Genomic DNA, 17,938 nt, shown 5'->3' on the forward strand with positions numbered 1-17,938 from the left:
CAAGGAATGGTTTGTACCATCTATATAGAATGTTTAGTATGTTTCTAATGTAAGGGAAACTAAGCATCTATTTTCTATTGTCCGCATTACCTTGGAAAATAAATACTAAAGGCATATCAGTCTTAGAATTAAAGTTTGAAGATCATTCTGCATCCTTTGGAGTGGTCCTCTTGGCCGATCAGAGTCTACTTTTGTCTCTCTCTGGGTCTTGAGATTGTTTCTGAGGTCCCTTAGCATTGAATGTGTCATGGGCAGTCAGGGTCAACACTTCCCAAAACACGTTAGAGAGTTTTTTTTTTTATTTGAAAGGTGGTTTAGCCAAGTTCTCGAGGCTTTCTCTAAGCCAAGACAGGGTATTCGAATTCCTGAAGTCGGGTCCCACAGCACGATGGTGTGTGACAGTGGACAATATTATTTTCCTATTTGTGTTTCAGCGTCTTTACATGGAGGGAAGAGGGAAGCAAAGCTGTGTTTTTCTGGTGGCTTCCAGGACCCGTCTAACGTTGACTAGGTAGGGACCACAACAATGGGCAGAAAAAAAGGGACATGGAAGGAAGCAGTGTCATAGGACCAAGTCAGGAAAGCTGGGGCAGGCACCACCCTCATTAAGTAACGCTTTCCTTCTCAAATTCCTATGACATGAGAGAGAGAAAGGTGCAGAGTTCATGCTTGGTAAGTCTGTCTGCAGGTCATGGATGGAGGAGGAGAACAGATAAACCTTTAGGCCATTGACTTAAGATTTAAAACCTGAGCTGAGAACAAGTTTGGATGCCCCCCAAAACCAGTAACACCTTCCATACTTTGCTGATACGTTTATTAATATATTTAATATTTCCCCTTACAGCTGATGGTGTTAGAAGCAGATGGATCGCACCCTTGCCCTCCCAACCCCAATAAAGTACAGACACAGATTTTATTCAGCATGTACAAGCATTGGGGCATGTGTCCAAATTGATCTCACTGGGTTACCAGAGCCAGGAGAGGTTTGGGGGCAGAGTGAGCCCGGTGGGCCCAAGAATTGAATAAGCCAATGCTGAAAACAGGCTGCCCTTCGAGGCTCTGTTACCTTAGTGGCGGCAAGGTGAGAGAGTCGATCATACTGAACACAGCTGCCTGGCCCTGGTATAGGAGACAGGGAGGCTAAGAGTCATCATCCCATAGACATCTGTGCCTCTGGGTTCTCATCTGCAAAATGGGGATACGAAACTGGCCCTGACTGTACTACAGGGCTATACTAAATCTCCAAAATAGAACTATTTTGTGGAAAGTGCTTTTCAAAAGATAAAGTGCCATATGCATTTTGGGGAGTTCCCTTGCTTGATTGTGGTTGTGCGATTGCCCCAAGGAGAAAGGTAGACCAATTGATTCATGGATCCAGGGGTCAAGGACGTGGCAGAACTCCGTCACTGTGCCTTGGTGGGCACAATCCATGTCAGGCAAGGCTCCCTTGGTTCCTTGGCCCCAGGAAATCACCAAGGCCTAGGAGAGTCACTGGGGAAGTTACGGAGAGGGTCACAAGGGTCAGGGAGAGGAAGAACTTGGCACGCAAGGAAGGGACCATTACAATCATCACACACACAATAGATACCCATTGAATGCAGGGCATTGGATTGGTAGTGCAGATGAAAGATGGATGCGCAGTGTGGGGAGAGGGAGAAATCACAGCAGCAGAGGGAGACATCCTGTCCCAAAGAGACTTCCTCTTCCTAAAGGACTAAGGCCAGTGTCTGTCTATCTGCAGGAGAAGAGAAGGGGAGCAGGGGGACAGGATCGATGCAGCTGGAGGTTGATGCTCCAGGGCACCACAAAGGCAGCAGTAGGTTTCTCGAGAAGGCAGTGGGTGCTAACATTCTTTGGAGAGAGCTCATCAACTTGTAGATGGGCAGAATTATCGGGTGGTAGACACCGATAAGCCTGAGTACCACAAACGCCACCTGAAGAATGCAAGTGGGCCATCTGACTCGAACTGGACTGTCATGGAAATTCAGGGCACGGGCCAGGTGGACAAAGGGCGACCAATGACAAATCCTCTGTAGGTCTGCATTTGAGGAAAGAGGACGGAAAGCTACTGTCTAGATGCTCCGGCTGCTGCTGCAGCTTTCCCCCAACTCCCTTGGCAGGGGGCTTAGGACCTCCCGGGGAACTGGAGATGGCCCGGCCCCGCAAGGCACCAGCTGGCGCCTAGAAGTAAATGCAAACAAGCCAATAGAACACGTTGAAGAGGATGAAGGCCACCGGGAACACGACCCGGGAGTAGTCATCCAGGCGGTCGATGTGGATGCAGATGTGGCCCTGCTGCCAGGTGCTACCCTCGCAGTTGGCGATCACGCAGAAGTACTTCTTGCAACCCTGGCGCCACATGCTGCAGATGAACTGCGAGGGTGGGGCGTCCCCCACGTCGGCGGGCTGGTCCTCCTGCTCGTCATCGTCGTCGTCCTCACTCTCTGGTATGTTGACCACGGTGCAGACAAACATTTCTGGAAACTGTCGCGCACGCAACCGGGTTACGCCACTGGCTTCCGCACGTGCTCGGCGACCGTACTGAGATGGGCAGGGGAAAGAAGTGAGCAAAGGGCAAGGGAAGGGGACCCAAGGCTGGGGGCTGCCTGATGCCCACTTCAGCATTGTTCCGAGGCTCCCAGAGTTCCAGGAAATCGACTCACCCCACCCCCACCCCCACGCCCCGACACCACTACCTTCAGTGCCCCCCTATCACTCAGTCAAAGGGAACCTCCCACTAAGCCCTCGTGGGTACGCCTTCAACTTCCAAGCCCGTCCCCCCAGTTGCTCATACCTGACGACGATTCGGTGTAGGATGGTCTTTCATCTGGTTGTAGGTCAGGTAGTTGAGCAAGGCAAACTCAATCAGCGCACAGAAGCAGAAGACAAAGCAGATGGTGATATAGCAGTCCAAGGCTGTGACATAGGAGACCCGCGGGAAGTTCTTCCGGGAAAAGGTGCTCAGCGTGGTCATGGTCAGCACAGAAGTGACCCCTGCAAGAGCACAGAGATGAACGTGGGCTCAGCGCCAAAGCCAGGTATTGCACTGCTGAGAAAACGTCATAGCTGACCTTGGTCACCTACAGGCACGCGCGTCTGCCTGACTCCCTTACCCAGCGATGTTCTAGCCGATGATGCGTCTTTCGCGATCCAAAAGGAAACCCAGGAGAGCATAGTGGTCACAGAAGAAGGGACATAGTGTTGAATGGCAACAAAGCCAAACCGCCTGCTGATGTTGAAGACAGTCGTCAAGACGACAAAATCCCCTGGAAGACATGAAAAATGGCACTTGATATGACATTGACACAAGATTCTCCCCTCCCCCTACAGTATAAGGGTGCTATTATTTGACTTATTATTCTCATCACACTCCTAAAATGGAGGTGCGCTGTTTCCATCCAACAGAGGGTCAGAAGAAACAGAGAGAATCTGAGAGGAAGCCCTAAGACTGCCCGACCTAGTGTCAGTTCAGAGCTGGGCCTTGGACTGTAATCTCCTCTTTGTCAGTTCACTCTTCTGGCCATTACACCTGACTTTCCAGATACAAGTGAAAGCATCAGTTAGCCCTCTAGATTTCAGGACAACACAGCGGATGTCCAGATGGCTCACAGAGGCCTTCGCATCAACAAGCCAGAGATGGACTGGGCTGGGGTGGAAGGAGCAAAAAAAAAAAAAAAACAAAAAACAAAAAAATTCCTTCAACTCTTTCCCACATCCATACACTGGTGACATGCCTTAGCTAGCACTGGTCTGGCAATGGCCATACAGAGAGAGAACACAGCAACTGTACTCTGAACTCAAAGTGCATGAGATGGCCTGCATATTGATACCAGTATTCAAACTCTAGGTTCCCTGTTCTGACAGCAAACTGTGTGTTTCCAGCAAATGGAAGAATGAGATGAAAGTGATAATTGCAGCCAGCCCTCAAGATGTCAGGTCTAAGGATACATCCACAAGGCAGACTGAGGTCTTCACATTTATGTGGGTATCATATCCTTGGTCTTGACTCTCATCCTAGAAACCAAAGGGTTTTAAAGGACCGGTGACAACCTACAGCTCCTGTTGGCATCTTCTACTTTACCCTTTGTGCTGCCTGACACTCCGCCCCATCCATCTCCAAACACTCTGTATTCTCATGATACCATGGTTTCTTGGCAGAGTTTTTAATATTTTCTGGTGCTAGAAGATTTATGATCCCATTGACTTGTTCTCTTTGTATTTATTATTGCCAAAAAAGAAACTTCTCCACTTTGTCGATAGAAGCAGTCTTTGTGGGCTGGGAAAATGATACAAATACACACCTTCTTCTTCAGGAAGAGTAGAGGAACATACATAAGGGAAATAAGACATCTGTGCTGAGTATCCAAAGCAAAAAGATGCTGAAGATGCTTTCCACTCTTACCTGTTTTGGGCCGGACCACAGGTGGCTCATGTTGTTCAAGTCTGTGCACTGCACTCTCAGCAGGACACAACAAGACTGTGTCCAGAGGATTAGGCCTAGAAGGATTAGCATTAGTCTCTAGGATCCAACTCCTTGAAGAACAAGAGAAGCGGTTAGGCTGTGCAGCCTATACCAGAATGTAACCCAGGGCTGGACTGGTCCCATTGGTCCTTTAATCTTGGCTCCATGAAAACATGACTAGATGTCATTTAAGGTGGGTAGTTCAGGAGAAAACAAAACCTAGGTCCAATGGGTGAAAGTTCCAGAAAGTCCAGTTTCAGATGAACAGGGAGATGGTTCATGATCTGTCTTGAGAGAGAACTCTCTTGTAAGATATTGAACCTTTGATTACTGTTAAGATTTCAATCGTGGCTCAATAGCCATCAGTAAAGGACAAACCATTCACTGGAGGCAGTATTGGATTCTTGAGAGGTTCCCACGGCAAAGGCTCTCTGCCACAAGGCTAAGAGGGCCAAAGAAGCAAGCTTTCATGACATTCTGAACCTTTGGGGGCTGAGTACATAAGTCTGCTTCAGACAATAGCCCTGATATAGAGACTGGTCCCAAGGTCCACCTGGGAGAGTTTGAGACCAGGCCCAAAGACCCCACAACAGTGGAGACACCATGATTCCAGACCAATCACTCTCCAGCGGAAGAAAAGGAAGTCCTTTTCAAGAGCCTTTCTTATTCCCAAGGAAGATTGGTGCTTACCTACTTGCATGGCTTGGGGGATGATGCCGCCTCTGGGGCTTTGTAGTCACTAGGGCACCATTTTGAAACAATGCACAACCATCTACTAAACGGAACCACTAGTGACTTGAAAGCCCCTGGGCCTTGTCTCCTCTGCTGCTTCTGATGGGGGTCCCAGTCTGGGACAACTAAAATGCACAAAATGCATAAAAGCAAGAAGCAGGCGCATGGTTTGCTGACAGAAGAGCAAAGGTCCCAAGTCAAAGGTAGAAGAACTGCTACCCCAAGTCCCCACAGTGGGGAGGGAGGGGGTGGAGCATTTGTAACGCTACCCTCCACCCCTGCCTAGTACTGAGCCAGCGGCGCTCTAGCCAGATGAGTGTGATCTACCTCTCACCCCGTAACCAATTCCATAGGTGAAGCAGATGCAGATTCCTGCCGAGTTGCAAGGAAGCAAAGCAAGACGCCTCCCATGGCAAATGGCTGTTTGAGTGACCGGGTTCCATGCATATTCGGGAAATGATGGGAGCAGTGCCTATGTGCAGATGTGAAGAGGGGTCCCAGGGATGCCCAGGGAGCAAACCTGCCTTGGTTTCTCACTCAGATCACCTAGGAACACAACCAGAGATGCTCACACCTAATAGAGTGCTGGAGATTAAGAGACACAAGAGCCTCCCCTTCAGCCAGAAACCAGCTGGTACCGTATGTATATTGACTAGGCTTAGAAGCTCTGTGCTTGCCAAAGGTCAGAACCTCCGAGCTGCTCCCTTAAGATAAATGGCAATGTGATGTAGCCACCTTTGGTGTTCTGTCCCCCAGGCACTGCCTTGAGACAATCGGTGCCCAAACTTATTTGGCCGACACCCCCCTTTTCAGGAAAAAAAACAACACCAAAATTACACAGTGCCCCTCCCCTGCCAGTCATTAAAAATGTTTCTACGGTAGCCCACAATCCAGGATAAAGTATAAGGGTCTGCTTTAGACTCTCCAAAGTTTCGTTTCGCTGACGTTAGAACACTAACTTCCTCTTGCCATTGGGACAGATTCTGTTTTCCCACTCAAGCAACTCAGATTGATTCTGGAAATGGAGAACTCACGTGAACTCCATTCCACAAAGCCATTCGAGTAGGTCCCTGTTCTAACAGCAAGCTGGAAAGCAAAGGGTCTGCCGGGCAAAGCTAATTGCCACTTCTGACAGAAACAAAACTTTATCTACTTACCTACCCTTGCCAGGGATTGGCAAAGCACTTACTTCTTTGCAGATGAGACTGAGACATGGCTATAAAGTCTCAGTTTCCTCTGCAAACAGTTGTAAGTGCTTTGCATTTATAAAACTGCAACCATGTCCTAGGATACTTTCCTGGACTGAAGGCAGAGCCTTTGCACGGAGAGCCCCAGCCATCTCTACCACCTTCAAGCGGACCCTTGGCTTGCGTGGTGTACTTACCAGCAGGGGTGGAGAACATTTCTGTTTTGTTGCTCGTCCCCGTGTAATCAAACTGAAAGAGCTTCCATGAGTTTTCCTCATTGATGACAAGCTGAAAATCCGCCCACTTGTAGATCACCTCACTCGTAGGATAGGAAACTGGAAAGCAAGACAGGAGGACCGTGTGAGAGCAGGAAGCCTCTGTGAGGGCTCTCCCAGCATAGAGCCAGCCTGAGCAAGGTCCTTGGAGTCCTGACGCTGGCCTTGCCAGCGGGGGGACTGTGCCTCTCTTACCTCATTGCAGAAGTCCCTTCAGGAAGAATATTTACTGAGCATCCCTCAGTACCATGCTCAGGGCTGGAAATACAGAAACGGGCAAGGCATGAGTGCAACCCTACACCATTCACAGTTTCGTAGGGCAGAGAGCGAGTGCACAGCTAGGAGCGTGGCCCAATTGGAGTTGCTCGGAGAAGCAGTTATCCATGGGACACGGAGAACCCAAGGGAGGAAGAGATCAGAAGAGAGTCTGTGGAGTGGTCTTGCAATTGGAGTCCATGTTTCCATGTAGATGGGGCGGAAGGGGCAAAATGTGGTCCAGGTACAGAAATGTGAAGTGCTGGTGTGTTGTAGAAACACCAGAAGCTCACAGGGGATCTGGTGTGCAGTAGTGGCCACAGGGGGTAGTGAAGGGCCTTGGGGGTCATTCTAAGGGCTTTAGAATTGTTTCATGAGAGTTCCAGAAGGATTTAAAACTAAGGCATGATCTGGTTCTATATGGCACTTCAATTAGGTCACCCTGGTCCTTCGTGATGTGAGGATACTCTGGTGACAGACATGCCAGTCCTGGGAGGCCAGTGCAGTAATCCAGGCAAAATAAAACGAATGAAGGCAGGCTTCAAAGCTGTGACAGACAGAATGCGGAGAAGTAGCCAGGCTCAACAGAGATTAAGAAGAGAATACCAGCAAGATGTGTTAATTGACAAGATGTGGGAGATGAGGGAAATGGAGGTTCTAAACTGCTTGGCTGATACACATGGCAGATATGATGCTATTCAATAAGACCAATGGAAACACAGAAGAAAAAACACATTGGATTTGGAGAGAAAGGCTGAGAGATGACAATGAGTTTACTCTAGGATATTTCAGTTTCAAAGTGAAGATGTTACAAAAGTCCAAGGGGGAGATGGAAAGGCTTAGAGCAAGGTAGTGATAATGGAAATGAAAACGAGCAGACACATTTGAGATGCACTTCAGAGTCAGTTGACTGGTTTGCTGTGGAGCGGGAGAAGGAAGGAGAGACCCAATATGATGCGGAGTTTGACAACACAGCAGGGAATGCAATGGGGGTGAGGGGAAGGCAATCTCACCATCTGAGGAGGAAAGCACAAGCAGAACATTGTAAAGGGAAAGATGAGGAAAAGAGGGGCCCAGCATGACTCGGAGACCCCAGAAACCTAAGGAGGTACTCACAGCTAGAGAAAGACAGAGGACAAGAGTGAGAATCCATTGGAAATCTTTGCATATGGAATGTACATCCAGCATCAATGGTCATCCTGGAAGGGAGAGAGGAGCCTCATTAGGCTGGCCCTGAGAATGTACTGTCCATGCGGTCTAGGCCTAGGGACCACCACCAGTGAGTGGCAACAGTAGCTTTTAAGACAAAGAACTCCATAGAGACACAAAAAGAGAAGAAGAGCAATATGGAAGATTCTGGCTACTCTGGTCTCCATCATCAGAGAAGTGTATGGATCCACTTACAGGAACTCTCATTTCCTATCCAGCCTAACTACCAGGTCCTACTAACACTCTACCACTTTCCACTGCCACCCCCACCACACAACCTCCCCTTACCAGGCATCCAAATATTCCGACTGAGCTTCGATACCTTTCAACTGCTGTGCTGGTGCTCTGCTTGGGACATTCTACTACCTTATGCATGGGCCTTAACACTCAGTTCCCTCAAGGGATGAAACTGTCTAGGCAATCCAGTCAAAATAATACATTCTAGTGGGGGAAAAAAACCACTGTGGACTAGGAACCAAGTCACTGGGTACAGCACTTCACTACAATAGGCTTGGGATCTGGCCTCAAGCAGTAACTTTCCATTTTAAAGCCGCAAGGTCTGATTTTGTATAGGAGTGAGTTTGACTAATAGTCTAGAAAAGATGGAAGAACCTTTAAAAGGATCATTTGAGATGAGACCTCTCTCAGCCCCTGGATTCCCAGAGGTGGGGGAGGGTCCCAGGAGGCGATCCCTCAGAGGTTTCACTTACCTAATTGTGTACAGCACTTTGCCATCCTTGTGGATGCGGACCATGTGGTTTGGCATGGTGATGGAATGTTCCTGGGTCCTCTCAGATCTCCAAAAAAAGGTGTCTGGTATCCACAGCTGGCTCACCATGTTGCTCTGCAGGACAAGGGTCTCCAAGCTGTCACTGGTGTCATTGTAGCAGAGGCGTTCATCATACCAAGTCTGGTGGAAGATGATGTCAATGGTGTATTCCTGGTGGAAAAGAAAGAAAAGTGCACACTTGGTACCATTGGGTCAAAGGACAGGCACATACCAATACAGTGGTTGCTACTCTCTAACATAGATTGAAAGGGAGTGATGATTAGTGCAGCGCATAGACCACTGGACTAATTCTTTCCCCCCCTGAAAAACCATTGTTTCAACTGGCGAGCCTCTTAAATCAGCATTGCATTGGGAGTTAGTTAAGGAAATGCACTTTGAAGATTTCAATCATCCCCCAGCCCACCGTCAAGTCTTCATTCAGGTAGACTCTCGTGGCCAACTGTTTTCCTTTCATCAACCCAATCACTTGGTGTCATAATATAGCTATAAGGGACTTCATAATCAACTGTCGGTCTCATCATAAGTGGTTCTTTTATGCCAAAGTGTGATTCGTTTCTAAAGCTTCCAAGTGTCCGAAAACAAGTCTTAGAACTTGGCACAACTACCCACTTTGAGCTATGTTTATTCCATGTGATCAACCACAGATCTTAGAACAATACCACCATTTAGATAGAAAATGTTGCCTGATTGAATGGCAAGATGTGATTGTGATCGGCGTATATCTTATCACCGTGTAGCAAAATGACAGACAGAACCAGGTAAGCTTGTAACCTAGAGAGGGTTCTGTGGTCACATCACAGATGAGACTTCTGGAAGCACACAGGCAAAGCAAGGAAGCTTGTATAAGAACCTCGAAGTTCAGCATCAGTCTAATGGGGTGAGTGGAAGTTGGTGCTCTCAAAAGATCGTGCCAGGTCTGACTTTCTAGATCTGCTCATCAGAGCCGTCCATGTCTGAGTGTACAGTTTGTGTCCGCTGCGAAGTGCTCTGGCCCAGTTTGTTTCTTATCAGGGAGAGGAAGCATGCCAGAGGAAGTAGGAGAATGACAATGATAGCACTCAGTCACTGAACTGTGGACTATGTCCACCACCCAGAAACATGAACCAAGAATCCTGACCCGGCAGAAAGAGAGAATGGACGTCAGTAGACACTGACTAAGATGACGGAAACGGAACTTGGTTTCAAGGGGACACGAAAGGAAGAAGACACATTAGATATCTATGTTTGTTTGTTTATTTTTACTTTCCTCCCCCTGCAAAGTTTCTTCTACTTCAGATCAAAATGTGAAACAAATGCTAGTGAACTCTAGCTGGAACAGGTATCATCACCTCCCACCCTCGTCTCCCTTGGTTAAGTGAAGGATGAGAAACAACTAATAAATGCTTCCAACCTACTCCCCAATCTACAGAAAGAAGGGTGGGAGTGCAGCAAACCAAGTCTCTGGCATCGATAGCCTTTTGCCACTAATGGCCAAAGGTCCCCGCCAGCCTCCAGGGTGCCTAAGGGAGTTGGAAGCCCCTACAGAATCCGCTTTGGTTTGCAAAGAGGAAAATAACAGGTCCGACTGTAGCCATTTTGTGTTTTCAGGGGTTCCCAAAAGACAAAAGCATCCCCAATGGAGAGCAGTCTGGGAAGACCTGTTTCACCTGGAAACAGACAGCAGATGCGATGGTGGCTCAATAGCGCGAGCGGTGCCGTCACGCAGGCCGGGGCCGCACCCTCTGTGCAGCTGCCTTTCTCCAGCAAAGACACGCTCCCAATAGTTGTTGCAGTTGCACACGCCCACTGTTGCTTGCACACAGGGACGTCTCCTCTTTCAGCTTTTATTTGGGGGGCACAGATGTTAATTAACCTCAATCTTTCAGTCTCCCGAACTTACATTAAAAAGTAAAAGTGTTTTCAGTCACAAGAGAAATAGAGAAATGTCTATTTAGTCTTATGTTTTTAAAACAAGGAGTGTCTTTTTTTTCCCGAGTGGGTAGGGGGCTTTGTTTTGATTTCCCTTTCAAACAACCTCTGCATGTGTGGATCTATGTGTGCATATGCACGCACACATGCAGATGTAAGCATGTGCTTACTTGTACTTCCTTACTCATCTGTAGTGAGCAATTGCACATGGGTTTCACCATAAGATTATCGGGTACTCTGACATGGCCCCAGGCCAAATGTCGTGAGACTAGTGGCTCAATTGCTGGGAGTCCATCAAAGATGAGGAGACCAAGGCTGTGCCCGACAGCTCTCCAAGTAAGCAGACAGAAGACGAGAAAGGCCGATAGAGCTCCCCACCCCTAGAGAGCCCCACCCACCTGCCCTCCCAAATCAGCCCACGTGGCTGGCAGCTCTATCTTGGCTAGCCACTGGTTTGCTTGGTAGCCAGTGAAAAGCCACTCCCCTCAACAACGATGCCAATCATGCCAAGGAATACTGGGCACTCGCAACCATGCTGAGGTTCCTCCAACGTGACCTGAGTCCCAGTGGCAGCGCTGCCCACTACACGGGATCAGAGAAGGGAGGCCTGTGTGGTGACTGTTTCAGCACACACACACCCTCCTGCCTAGCCACTGTCCTCAGCCCCACACCAATTATCTGGATGTTCCATTGCCCACTCAGACCAAGACCTGACCATGATGGTGGGGCCACAAGACCTGAACCTCTAACTCATTCTCAGGAACTCATTTACATGCAATTTTTTAACATAACTGATTATTATGTTGCCCATTGAGAAGAGGTAAATTGCCAGGCAAAGGGAATTCATGATTCTACTCCTATTAACCGCATTGAAAGAAGCAGCAAAGGGAGTTACAGGCCTACACGTGACTCACAAGACATCATAGCCATGTGTGGTGGCCCCTAGTGATCTTCACCTCCTGATGTTTATGCCCTTCTATAAGCAGGCACCATGGAAGGGTCTCATTCTGACACCCAGCCTATGCAAACAGCTTGATCTACTATGAACATTTACTTACCTCTGAGTGTCTATTTGCAAGGCCTACCTCAGAGTCTAGGCTCTGGATTCATCGAATTGCATGGCAACATGGCCATTATGGACTTGGTCCGTCATTGTCAGCCTTGGCACATGCAAGTGTCTTTTGGCAGAGCATCTTTCGTACAACATTTGCTTAACTAACTTGTACCGAGTCCTTGACACCAAGGGGCCCATGGTTAAGAGAGCAAGACAGACATACAACAGATCATTACAATAAAACAAGGAGGCCAGATCAGGGAGACAGTCATGATCGAAGCCAGAAAGGTTTGAGTGGCAAAGAAAAGGAGCGTGTGGTGAAGATGGGAACACTTCGAAGCGGTGGAGGGCAGCAGAGATACCCTGAGAGAGACATATAATTTGAGCTTGACCCTGAAGGATAAGGATTTGAACAAGAGGAAACGTGGAGCCATGGCATCTCAATAACTTGAGGGTACCAAGTAGTTTGGGAACATCCGTCTTCTAGTTTGACTATAGTGCATGATGTCTCCAAAAACAACCCCATTGGCATGGAGTCAATTCTGACTCATAGTGACCCTACATTGGGTTTCTGAGCCTAAAATTCTTTAAGGGAACAAATAGTCTTATCTTTCTCTCAAGCAGTGACTGCTGAGTTTGAGCTACTGACTTGGTGGTTAGCCGCCCAAAGGTGGTTCCTAATTGCCAGAAAGAGGGCTTGAATACCACACTCTAAGTAGAGTTCATACTGCTGGAGTTATAACACTTGGGAGGCCAGGTGAATAGGTACTAGGAGGTGGGGGAAGGCTTTTGCATAGTCCATGTGGGAAATGATCAAGGTTACTGGGCTAGGACTGACACTCAGGCACTGGTAGTGGAAAGGACAGAAAGAGCCAGGGAACACATATTGATAATTACAGATGTAAGCCCATATGCAGCATTATCAGAAGAAAAGAGCCATTTCACTGTGGTGTTTAAATTTGCTTTATTGTTTTTATTTCAGAAGGTCCTCTTCAGGTAGCAGGAGACTTACCTTTTCCTCACTCTCAAGCCGCTGCTGGTTCAAATATCTCCCTTGAATTCTTGGAGTGATTACAGATACAGAGAACAAAAAAACCCAAGGATGTGGAATGCCCCTAGGTAAGCAACCTAGATAGGACGTCCTATAAACAAAGCGCAGTACTCACCATGTCCACGGTGGAGACAGGACCGAAGTTGTTGACAGAGAACGCCACAGAGACCACAGTTGGCTTCCCTGTAAGGGAACAGAAGAGACAGAGGATCAGTGTCAAATAGGGGTGTGAGGCAGGGGAGGGAGTGGTGAGAGGAGGAAGAAAGGGGAGTGAGGAAAGACACAGTGTGGGCATCTGATCCTATTTTCCCCATGGTTCTGTCATGGCAAGATCCCATTCATGCACTGTTAAGAGTTGGATGGATCTGCAAGGGCAACCAACTAGTCCATTATTGCCTTTCGTAGTTGGAAAACTGAGGGTGAGAGAAGAGTCTTGATCAAGGTTAATGGCAATGCTGAGGCAAAACTTAAATGCGTCCCTATTCAGTTGTTAGTACATGATGTTGTCCATGTGCATGGCACCCCCACCTCCACCCAAAGGTCCATTCTCTACACCTGGACCCTGAACGCCCATTCCCTCCCAGAGAGGAAGATCTCTGAGCAGCTACTTACCACCAATGCCAGGCCGCAGTCTGTAGTCGTAGTTGCTCAGGATGGTGTCTAGGATGTGGGTGGCTTTGGAGCTGATGGTAGCTCCTCGGTTAGTAGCAGGGGCCGTTGTTCCTTCAGTGATTGCCTTTCTTTCAGGTTCCTGTGACTTGGGGCTGTGGGAGCCATCACTGTTTCCAGAAACTCCTTTCTCTGACTTAGTTTGTGGCCCTTGGACACTAGAACAAAGATAAAAAGAAGGTCTGGTACAAGGAGAAATGACAGGATTCCTTCACCCAGAAACTGGCCTTCCTCAAAGGGGGAGCCACAGGCAGCCAGTGTGTGCTCACAGTCCTGCACCACAACTTCAAATAATAAAGAGAATAATACACGAAAGAAGAAAAACCTTCTGCCAATGTGTGACACTCACCTCTGGTATTTGAAGTCAGTTTCATGCTACTTGTGTGGGCGACAGTGATGATAGGGTGGGGGTGGTGGTGAATTCTGAAGGTCTTGTCATAGACCCTGTCTGACTGTCCTTCCATGTGTGTGTTCATTCTGTGACAATTCATCATCTCTACACTTAGGATTATACTATTTTTCTGTATACGTTTCCTTCCCCCCCATTTTTTAAAATAAAAAAAAAAAACACCTGCCCAAATACAGACCAAAATTGGTTCTTGATTTAAAAAAACAGAAAAGTGGGTGAAGGGAGATGTCGGACAGGGCAAGATATGACAAAAATAATAATTTATGAATTATCTACCATTCATGAGGGAGGGGGGAGTGGGGAGGGAGGGGAAAATGAGGAGCTGATGCCAGGGACTTAAGTGGAGAGCAAATATTTTGAGAATGATGAGGGCAATGAATGTAAAACTGTGCTTTACATAGTTGATGTATGTATGGATTGTGATAGGAGTTGTATGAGCCCCTAATAAAATGATTTTAAAAATCAAATATTAAAAAAAAGAAAACAAAACAAAAAGAATATTGACTAGCTGGTGGTATAAAAATTCTTCTTAAATTGTATGGCCTTTTGGCATGGCTTGTTTTAGGAGTCCTTGTGTTTAGGAGTCCTTACACTAGAAAGACATGCTAAAATGTAAAAGCGGTCTGAGCTTTCCATAAGAACCTTGTAAATGAGTTGGGTAAGAGGGAGGAAATATGAGTGGCCCTGAGGTGATGACAGATGAAGTGGGTGCTGAATGCATGATCCAGCACTCTCCAATTCCCTCTACTTTTATATGTTTGAAACATTTTCATAGTAAAAGAACACTGGTGGGTTTTTTTTTTAAGCAAAATGAATCAATCTGTCCTGAAAAAGCATGAAGAGTGTCCCCTTTGGGGGAGGAGCAAGGGTAAGGTCGGGGACTGCTGGCGATGTTCCATTTCGAATGGTGAGCAGTTCACACGTGATTGCAGCACTTTTGTGTTTTATATGTTACACTTCTAAAATGATTTCATTTACAAAAAAAGCAGTCATCAGATCACATGCTCCCCAAGACATGGGACAAGCAGGGCAGGGCATGTGGGCTCTGCCCCTGTGTGGCAAAGCATTTTCCGGCAGGGTTTCCACTCTGAGGATTGCCTAGCTGGCACACATATGCACCAAGTGTGTGCTATTCCTCATCTTTGAAGTGGCTAAATCCCACTAGGGGCTAGACAAGATCTCTGTGCTTTCCACATCCAGAAGATTCCTTCTCCTAAGACTTTCCAGCTGCTGACATCCCCCTCCCTCAACTAGCCCCCCTGGAGCCAGTCTCTGCATGTTCCTCTTCCAGTCTGAATGCTCCTTCTACTGGGTCCTGGGAAAAGGGGCAGGCAAGGGGCGCTGATTTTTGTGATTGCCATTGTTATTTAGAGGGTTTTGTTTTGCTTTCCCAATCAACCCCTCTGTTTCACTCTACAGATGAAGACAATGAAGCCCAGAGAGGGGAGGGGACTTGTGTCCAAAGTCACTCAATTAATTCAAGACTGCTCCTGGACCAGCTAGAGCTTTGCAGGTTCCACTTGGCCTTGGCATCACAGGGTGCCATGGTATTGACAGTGTTGTTCCTGGTTGCTGTGCATCACCCCCTCAACACCCCTCCCCTCGCTGCTTCCTGCCTGCCTGTCTCCCTCCTTCCCTGTCAATCAAAGTGGCATCTCTCCCAACTTACCCCACGACTGGGCTGTGAATGGCTGTACATCCCTAATGCGCACTCAGAAACATGCAAGCCCCAGCTGAGGGCGGCCCCACCCGAGGGCACCATGAGCCAGCAAGAAGCCACCCAGCCCCTCCCCGAGGAGCTGGCATAGACCTTTGCGGGGCGAGAAGCCCAGTCCCCTCTCCCCAACTGTGAGAAGCAAGATCCAAGCCCACTGCCATGGGGACTTCAAAAGAGCCTGGCAAGAACAGGGAGCTTAGTAACTTGCGACAGTTTCATACCCAGCGGAACCGTCTTCCCCTCCAACAAGGCACACATTCCAGAGATAATCTTCCTTACAAAGTCCCAGGGCCGGAAGAGAAGCCAAGAAAAACCCACAGTAGCCTTTGGAAGTGCGTCTGTGCACCAGGGGTGGGGGTGGGGGGTGTCTGTGAATCCGCAGACCTCAGATATGAACATTTCTGGCCCCAGCTCCAGTTCCCCAAGACCTCCAGGAGCTTCTGGGGGCAGGTAGGAAGGGGAGAAGTAGCAGGATTGCGCTCTCTCAGGCCAGAAACCCTGAGACTGGCCTGAGAAACAGGATGGGGAGCAAGTAAGTTAGAGTTGCCTGGCTTGGTGCCCAGTGCCCAGCGGACACTCACAACCTGTCCAACCAGGTGGAAACACGCTAGTAGGCACTCAGTGTTTTAGGCGGTTTCCCTTCCAGGCTGGAACACCTCTCCAAGTCCATCCCAGGGGCGCGTGGACCCGGTCCCAAGGCTGCGCCCCACTGCCTGCGGGAGATTCTGGAGAAGCAGAGCAAAGAGCGAGTGAGAGCACTGAGACAGTGCAGCTAGGGGACCCAGGACCCGCCTTCCTTCCTAGAGGGAGCGCGGCTGCCCAGGGAGCAGGCAGCCTGCGAAAGAGGAGGACGCGGGGCGCAGACTCCCGGAGTCAGCCTGGCTCCAGGGCTGGGACCTGGGCGGTCAGGACTCTGGGATCCCTGGAGGGAGACTCACCTCGTCTGGAGTATGCACATGCCCAGAAGGAGAACCAGAACTCTAGGCGACATCGCAGCCACAGCTGGGACCCGGCGCGACCACCCAGAGGAGGTCGCTGCGCAAGGTCTGCAGCTGAGCGGGAGCAGGTGGTGGCTTTTAGTCTAACTTTCACTCCTCCCCTAGCCCCAACCCCGCCCCTAACCCCGCCCCAGTCCCGCCCCCCTCACCGCCCCCACAGCCCCCGCCAGCTCTTCAGGGCGCAGGCACAAGCCCAGGCGAGGGCTGGGCTCCCCAGCAGCTGACTGCCCAGGGTAGAGTGGTTTTGGCCAGGAGGCTGAGCTGCAGACACCCACAGGCAGCGGAGAAGCAGCGCCTGGCCTCAGCCTCTGCTGCCACACCCACCTGTTGCACACCCTTGCTCTCTGCACGAGGGTCCAGGGGGAAGCTCAGCACCATCCTTGGCACAGGGGAGGGAAGGTGATCTCCATGGGCGACTTCTCAGGGCTAGTCTCCCTGGGACTTGGGATCAGCAGAGCCTACCAGGAGAGTCCCTGGAAACCATTCTCTAGTCTAACCTATGGGACATGCGCCTTCCAACAGGCCAGCCAGCTCTGCCGGGAGGTCTAGACATGGCCTAGAGAGGCGTCCTCTTGGGTCAGGCCCAGAAGGAGCAGTGAGAAGGCACAGAGGAGGTGGGGAAGCACCCTATTGGGGTCGATGTCTCCAGGATTTCAAGCCGCCTTGGACTTCATCTTTCTTGCCCTAGACCCTCAGGTTTCCAGCTCAGAAGAGCAAGAGCTGCAAGATTTGCTTTGCACTCAGCTGGCTGGCACTGTGCAGATTGCTAACAGGATAACGTGAACAGGGGATGCCACCACCTCTCCCCCATCACCCCACAGGAGTGGCCCCATTGAGAACAGTAGCAAAATGGTGAAAACTTCACCAACAAATGCAAACACCACATTAAGTATGTCCTTAATGTTAGTTTTGCGGAACAGTATATTGCTGCACTTTTATAAGATGAATCTAGCTCTCTAAAATTCAGAAGTAATTTTAAAGATCTCTACCAGCCATTAACAGAGTATTTGCATACTTTAAGAGAAGATTTGAAAATAATTTGTAAAAAACACTGTTAAATACGATCAAGCTCGGGAAGCACTGCTGAGTGTCAGAGATGCATTTAGTGTAACCAGATACTACACCACCATTGTCATATTTGGATCTCGCATGGAAAAGGGGCAAACATGGATGAATTTTTCCAAATAGATTTCTTCTTGTAAGAAGACTAGGATGGAATCAC

At 48.8% G+C, this 17,938-nt stretch overlaps 1 protein-coding gene across 2 annotated transcripts; it reads right to left on the reverse strand.

Moving 5' to 3' along the window:
- Positions 1–797: 797 nt before the first annotated feature.
- Positions 798–16,754, reverse strand: GABRE (gamma-aminobutyric acid type A receptor subunit epsilon). Of its 2 annotated transcripts, none has more exons than XM_075538562.1 (9): positions 16,657–16,754; positions 13,536–13,750; positions 13,039–13,106; positions 8,831–9,060; positions 8,028–8,110; positions 6,579–6,716; positions 3,114–3,266; positions 2,795–2,994; positions 798–2,541 (listed from the first exon to the last, which is right to left on the reverse strand). In XM_075538562.1, the coding sequence occupies exons 1-9, from the start codon at positions 16,707–16,709 to the stop codon at positions 2,182–2,184; spliced, it is 1,500 nt and encodes a 499-aa protein (XP_075394677.1). In that variant the 5' UTR covers positions 16,710–16,754; the 3' UTR covers positions 798–2,181. The 2 variants fall into 2 exon arrangements, with proteins under 2 accessions (XP_075394677.1, XP_075394676.1); XM_075538561.1 differs by having other exon boundaries at positions 3,072–3,266.
- Positions 16,755–17,938: the final 1,184 nt, after the last annotated feature.

Source organism: Tenrec ecaudatus, chromosome X, assembly GCF_050624435.1.
Source record: "Tenrec ecaudatus isolate mTenEca1 chromosome X, mTenEca1.hap1, whole genome shotgun sequence".
Taxonomy (NCBI): Eukaryota; Metazoa; Chordata; class Mammalia; order Afrosoricida; family Tenrecidae; genus Tenrec; species Tenrec ecaudatus.

Excerpts from the sequence above, each read along its gene's own strand:
- GABRE (XM_075538561.1), bottom strand. The coding sequence starts at position 16,709 with ATGTCGCCTAGAGTTCTGGTTCTCCTTCTGGGCATGTGCATACTCCAG. Across the intron at positions 13,751-16,656 it reads ATGTGCATACTCCAGACGAG|TGTCCAAGGGCCACAAACTA; the intron begins GTGAGTCTCCCT and ends TCTTTGTTCTAG. Across the intron at positions 3,267-6,578 it reads AATGTTCTCCACCCCTGCTG|GGGATTTTGTCGTCTTGACG; the intron begins GTAAGTACACCA and ends CATGTCTTCCAG.